At 35.7% G+C, this 6380-nt stretch overlaps 1 protein-coding gene across 6 annotated transcripts; it reads left to right on the top strand.

Moving 5' to 3' along the window:
* The first annotated feature begins 236 nt into the window (after nucleotides 1-236).
* LOC107962911 (neurochondrin) lies at nucleotides 237-5960 on the top strand. 6 transcript variants are annotated; one of them, XM_041095415.1, is made up of 19 exons: nucleotides 237-353; nucleotides 455-668; nucleotides 762-924; nucleotides 1239-1375; nucleotides 1617-1720; nucleotides 1820-1915; nucleotides 2029-2122; nucleotides 2222-2342; nucleotides 2431-2630; nucleotides 2755-2846; nucleotides 2911-2966; nucleotides 3113-3202; nucleotides 3318-3417; nucleotides 4033-4134; nucleotides 4208-4280; nucleotides 4564-4727; nucleotides 4820-4874; nucleotides 4999-5087; nucleotides 5436-5960. In XM_041095415.1, the coding sequence occupies exons 1-18, from the start codon at nucleotides 351-353 to the stop codon at nucleotides 5052-5054; spliced, it is 1920 nt and encodes a 639-aa protein (XP_040951349.1). In that variant the 5' UTR covers nucleotides 237-350; the 3' UTR covers nucleotides 5055-5087; nucleotides 5436-5960. The 6 variants fall into 6 exon arrangements, with proteins under 6 accessions (XP_040951349.1, XP_040951346.1, XP_040951350.1 ...); XM_041095412.1 differs by having other exon boundaries at nucleotides 1236-1375; nucleotides 2740-2846; XM_041095416.1 differs by having other exon boundaries at nucleotides 273-353; nucleotides 5544-5960.
* Nucleotides 5961-6380: the final 420 nt, after the last annotated feature.

The following is a 6380-nucleotide window of genomic DNA, read 5'->3' as shown; positions in this document are numbered from 1 at the left end:
CAAAATGATTTTTTGCTTGCTTTCAATTTCATCTAATTTTTATGTTTCCTGCTTCATTTCCGTTTTCAACTTATTTTAATTGAAAATTTATCCAAGTTAATTGAATAATTTCATATTAAAATTGAAATTAGGGTGAGTTGAAATCCAAGCTGTTTGTTTTCTCAGAACAAATTAAATTAAATCCTGTAAATTCCAATAATCGGATTTTCTTTTCTGGTCCATTAATTAGGCCCAATACTAGACGCCTCTGGACACTCCCTCAAACATATTTCCACTAGGGTCAAGTCAATCATAACAAAGGAACCAAAACCCACCCAAAATCTCTGCACTGCCATCCTTCCTTAGCTTCCATGGTAAACCTCCCCTCTTCCTTTCTTTCTTACACTAATTCCTTCAGCTCTCTCCATTCTATCTGCCATATGTATAATGTTTGTTCTTTCTTTTTTTTTGATAGGAGGAGCCACAATTGCTGCAGCAGCAGGAAGAAGAACAATCACAATCAGTATCTCTTCAAGATTGCTTGAAGTTACTAAAAGGCGAGCGAGACGAGCAACGCCTCGCTGGCTTGCTTCTCGTCACCAAATTCTGCAAAAGCGACGATCTCGTTTCCCTTAGGGCTATCTACGACGCCGTTGGACCTCATTTCTTGGACCGTCTCTCAAGGACTGGTATTAATTCATACTCTTTTTTTTTTTTAAATATGATTTTGCAATTCTTTTTTTTAATGCTTAAATATAGTTTTTTTTTTGGTTTAAAAAAAGGGTTGGGTAAAGGTGTAGTGAGCAGTGGTAGTGGTGAAAACCGGGATGCGTATTTGCAGCTGTCAGTGACGGTTCTGTCTGCGTTTTGTCGAGTTTCTGAGATTGCTTCTTCGAAAGAAATGGTTTCCAAGGTTCCAATGATTTTTGAAGTAATGTCAATGAAGTAAGCTTTTTATATCCATACTCCTCTTTGTTTCAAATTCATGAATTTAGAAATGTGCAGTGCTTGATATGAATTTTTAGCTTTTTAACTATGTTACTCGGATTCGGGTGTAAGTGGTATGTCTCCAACACAAGTATAGATAGATTTCTCAAAGTTTTTCAATTTATTTGGTGGATCTTTGGAGGCTATATCTTTGTTTCTGTATGTCACACACTAGTATCTGATGCATAGCTTTTTAATGTTTTACAACAAAACTTATGGTCCATTGCTGTGTTGTTAGTCTCTGTAACTAAGGTTTTTTTTTTTGAAAGCAGATCAGGCATGCCTGTGCTTGAAGAATGCTATGAATTTTTATACTTGGTGTCAACTGCTTCTGAGGATGGACTTACAGCACTGTATGAATCCGGAGGGATTAAATTACTTGCTCATCAAATGTCCGCTCTGCCAGATGGTAGCTTCTCTTACACTATAACAAATTTCTAGAATTTGGCACTTCCAAGGCCTTATATTATACAGTCTTCATTATAATTATAGCTGGTAGCTTTCAGTCTGGAGAGAATTTGTTGTTTTCTATTCTGTGTTTGTGCCTAACTTTTTAGGGACCTAACTTATTTAGTTACTTGGTGTTATGGATTTGCAATTTGAGTTCTACTGTCTATGCAGAGAAGTGATAGTATGTGAACTTGCTGCAGGGTCTCATTTGATGGAACTTGCCATGAAGCTTGTCCAATTGATGCTAAAGAAGCTGTCACAAGGCATCGTTGAGAACGATCATCTCTCGGAGCTGTCAGTCATTGTGAGTCTAGATTTTTTCTAGCCATTAAGCTTTTGTTTTCAATGTCTAGTTCACAATGGTTAAATTTTGATCATTTAAACCATTTCTCTTGCAATTTAGGTGACCAAAATAGCAAGACAATTTGCTCTCCTACAAAATGCCTTGAAGTTTGAAGCACTTCACTTATTGTCTGCCATCTTCTCTTCAGAATACTCGGTATGCCTCCCCTCCCCCCACTGTTTTCTTTCTAGGAAGTTATTGCTTTGGATCTCTAATTGTTAGGAATCATCTTAACTTTGACTGATAATATTTTCACTCGATACGTTTAGACACTCCTTCATGATGCTCTCCGTGTTATTCAAAACGAAAACTGGTCAAACCATATGCGTGATGGTGTTGCGACAATTTTACAGAACCGTGTAGGTATGTTGAACTGAATTTGTTCAATCTTCCTTTCCAATCAAAACTAAGTTTTAATTAGTGAAACTTACTGGTGATAATGTTTTTGATATTTTATTGCAGCACCTGCTGAAAAATTTGAGGCCCTTATCCTAGCTGAATCCATGGTATCTATAAAGGGTGAGGGTTGGCTGATTGGTCAAATAAACTTGCCTAATGTACAGGATCCTATTCCAGCTGACAGGTAAGGAGTGCTTGTTGAATTCTTTTGGCTCTTGTAAAGCTACCATAATTGGGTGGGATGGTTCATTATTTGTAGATTTATTTCTCAGGTGTCTATTGCTTGTCTTAGAGTCATCAAGGGTTGAAGTTGCTGTTTTGCTGAATGAGCTAGCCTACTCGAAATATGAAGCTTCTAAGAGTTCTTCATCAACAGCTGAAACAATAATCTCAAAGCAACAGAAAGTGACTATTGTCTTTTCATTGGTGGAGAAGATAATAAAGTTGATATCAAACATTGGTGAAACTGAAGGTATGTTGCTTTTGCTACCTTGTGAAAATTTTGTTCAGTTTGTTGCACTGGAGTTCCTTATTTTCTAATATGCATATTGGAAGCTGTTTATTTAAGAATTTTATCAAAGAAACTCAAATTACAGGGCACCATCTTGATGAAAATACTTTCATAAAGGCGATCAATGGGCTTAATGAGACAATTGGTGTGGTTCTAGAGTATCTGCAAGATGCAAAGGTATGGTTAGAAATATGATCATGATATTTCTTTACCTCTTTTATTTACTGTTAAAAATTTGCAGGAACATGGGCAAAAAGTAGGAAATGATCTTCTTGCTTCAGTACGCCTTGTTGGGAGGTATTTTTGATGGCATCTCATTCAAAGTATTTATGTCATTTCCTTTTTATATATCCAGGCACACATATACATTGTCAAGCATTGGATTTGATCTTTTGCACCTACGGTGGAATGTTTTGTTGAGCTGATGTTTGTGTTTGTTTTAGCTATCTTGCAGAAGCACCTGTTGCATGCGAAGATAAAATCACGGAACTTTTGGGATATATGCTTTCAGTTGAAGGTGAACATGAATCAAGGTATGACAACTTAACTTTGTAGTTCTTTAATGATTTGATGCCCATGCCTTTTGTTTGATTTCTGTAGTTCTTGACCAACTTTGCTGAACATTTTCGCTAATTAACTTTGATACAGCCCATTTTACTCTGTATGCTTTCTGCTTCCAATGTTGTGTCAAAAGACTATGAAAATTGAAGGATGCAAACTTTTGGCTTCTTCTGGAGGTTATAAAGCTGTAAGTATATCTTAATTAAAAGTCCCATTCTTGTTAGTATCTAATTCCAATTCAACTGCCTATAAGGCCTTGGCTCAATGGCAAGGTTGAAGCCCCAAGTTTGAGCCTAACCTTATAGAAATGTGAGGGATCTCTCCCAAATTTATTCTGGTTGGTTGGTTAGTTTAAATTGAGTTGGTTGTTAGTTTTTCAGTTCAGTGCTTGTAATGATTAATTCTGTTGAAACTATTGTAACTTAAAAAGAAACCAATTAAACTTTAAGGTGTATTAGTGAATATGTCAAGCCTATCTTTCTGATATACATGCGCATCTGTATATACATTTAAAATATGCGTACCTCTTTGGCTATTTCTACTCTTTTCAAGAACCATTAACTAGGTGCTCTCTTGGAAGTGACATTTCAAATTGTGATTTCTACATGTACAATAATCCCCTTACTTTAGTTAACATTAAGCTGTTACCAATCCATTAAAAACATGCTTTAGATGTCTGTGTTACCAAATGCAATTCATAGCACCATGTACTAGTCAATATATTACGAGCACGTTACAATTTGTGGAGGATTCTAACATTGTCATTTCATAGTGTGAACTGAAAATATTGGTACGGTTGCAGGTGGTGGACTGCCTCATGAAGTTGATTGAGCAAAACAGAAATGGGGTCGAGAATAATGGTTGCATTTTCTTGGCGTGTGATACAATTATGAATCTTTTAAAGGTGGTGGTTATCATATTTGGTCATAATATACTACATTTATGAAATATACTGACTCCCATTCTTTTATCAACAGATGGAGCAAATTACCTTTTCAGAAGATGAATCAACATTTATTAGTCTCTTGAAAGCATTGGCACTTTGGACGGGTACTATTTTAGTCATCAGATAGAGCCGCCTCATTTGAATTGTCTTCGACATCTTACTTAAATAAAATACTACAGGAAGTGATAACTGATAAATAAATTAGACTACATTGTCTACTGCTTGTGTAGTAACGTTCATGCAATTGTGTTATCTTATCTTTATATTTCAGTGTAGAATTTTCATGGAATAGCATTTGCTGTTACTCCATGTAACTTATGCTCTAAATTTCCCTCTGCCTCCGAAGTCCAGATGCTGATTTGAAGCGATTCCTGAATTTGTTTGCAGAGAAAACTAATGACCCATCTGTTGTTATGATGGCTTCAAGCATTTGCACTTTGATATTTGACATGACATCCGAAAATGCTCTCTTGAATCATCCTAGTTTAAGTAGCAGCTGTCTCGATAGTCTGTCACGGCTCATTGCAAGAAGTTTGGCTTCATGGGGACAGGTAAAAGCTGACGCTATGTTCTCTATGCGAGTTTATTTGCTGATTTGTTTCACAAGCCTTGGAACTTATATTTAGATGTCTCATTATTGTAGGATATGTCTGATGCTGCTAAAGCAGATATGGATCTTCTAGAGATTGTTACTGCAGGTTTGCTTTAGTTTAGGGCTTCCAAAATTAAGGAGATTTTTTTAAAAAAATTATAAACATTGAAATTATTTAAATATCGTCTTCGAATTGGCTTTACGTGTGCTATGTTTTGATTGTGATGCAGGATATTCTCGATGGGCTGATCGGTTCCCTCAAATACAAAAAGCAGTTGAGAGATAACTCAATCAATGTAACTACTTAGTTTCCTTGAAGGTAATATATTATACTGGTAATTTTCTTTTTAATGAAGAACCCTCTGATCGTTAAACCTGTCAATTGTGTCTTGAACCCGAATAAGCCTACCCAAATAACACATTTGAATCAACTTGATTTGATCATAAAAAACCAACCTAAACTCGAAAATGACCCAGACCATAAATGACTAGAACCCGGAATGACCCAAATCTAAAATGTGCCAAACAAGTAACCTGTAACCTGAAGTGATCTGAAACCGAGATGATCCTACTTTTAAACTTGAACGACCAGGACCCAAAATGACCCTCAAAACTGTGATTCAGGAATTTAGTTATGTAACTTGTAGTTCTCACTGATAATTCTCAGGTATGGTTGAATTGTGTGTCCATGCACCTCTGGTGACATGACCGGCGAGGATGGATTGAATAACACAGCAAAGGAAACCTATAACTTTATCTTCTTACCTCATGACAGCTTATCGACGTGTTTGAAAAAAACACAGCAAGGCCAACGGAACATGGAGTGTAATCATGGGGAGTGCGTTTGAAATCACACATGATTTGACTCTAATTTCCTGTTTTACATATACTGGAAATTAAGGTAGAATGCGTGCACGGATGGTTGGGTCAGATGACAGTTTGATTTTTGTAATTTTCAAGTTTTAGAAACCACATTTCACCCCCTAACCTTGAATCATTCAGTAATGCTAGGTATGGTTGGTCGAAAGGCATCTCCATCATCATGTCTCGTCAAGGTTTACTCTGTTAGGGAAGTTACCTCACCTATGACTAATTATACATTCATAATCATCACTATAAATGACTTGGCCAATAGAATTATTGAATGATAAGTCCAATCAGAAGAGGACATCGTTTTGTCCCTTAGGGTGAACTGTGACCCCGTCTCATGCAATTTAATTCGTTTTTTAAACCCGTTTAACTTCGAGGTTAATGGCTGAATTATCAATTCTAGGTTGGACCGGCCACTTCAATCTGGTTGTGATCACCAATGAAAATCATTGAATAATTAGATTTTGTAACTGTTTTTTTTTTGGTAACACATCTGTAATAATTATTTTCTTTTATAATGGGGTTTTTTATAAACAAAATAATATAAAAAAATTAACTACAAAATGATATAACATACAAAATAATTAAAAATAAAAGGTTGATTTCTACACAAAATAGGGTGCCAAGTTCTCAGGTGATATCGCCTTAAATTTTTTTTCCCATAATTAGAAAAAGATAATTTTTAAGTGGTGTTGTTTGGCACATCGATAGTTTCAGTATGAATTTTTAAAAAAAATATATA

This window comes from Gossypium hirsutum, chromosome D06 (genome assembly GCF_007990345.1).
Source record: "Gossypium hirsutum isolate 1008001.06 chromosome D06, Gossypium_hirsutum_v2.1, whole genome shotgun sequence".
NCBI lineage: Eukaryota > Viridiplantae > Streptophyta > Magnoliopsida > Malvales > Malvaceae > Gossypium > Gossypium hirsutum.
Note: the sequence above shows the minus strand (reverse complement) of the source record. Positions and strands in the feature narration are given on the sequence as shown.

What these genes read in the sequence shown, in the direction of transcription:
- LOC107962911 (XM_041095412.1), top strand. An exon ending in GATCCTATTCCAGCTGACAG is followed by an intron (nt 2,343 to 2,430) that starts GTAAGGAGTGCT and finishes TTTATTTCTCAG; the next exon opens with GTGTCTATTGCTTGTCTTAG. An exon ending in CAATTATGAATCTTTTAAAG is followed by an intron (nt 4,135 to 4,207) that starts GTGGTGGTTATC and finishes TTTTATCAACAG; the next exon opens with ATGGAGCAAATTACCTTTTC.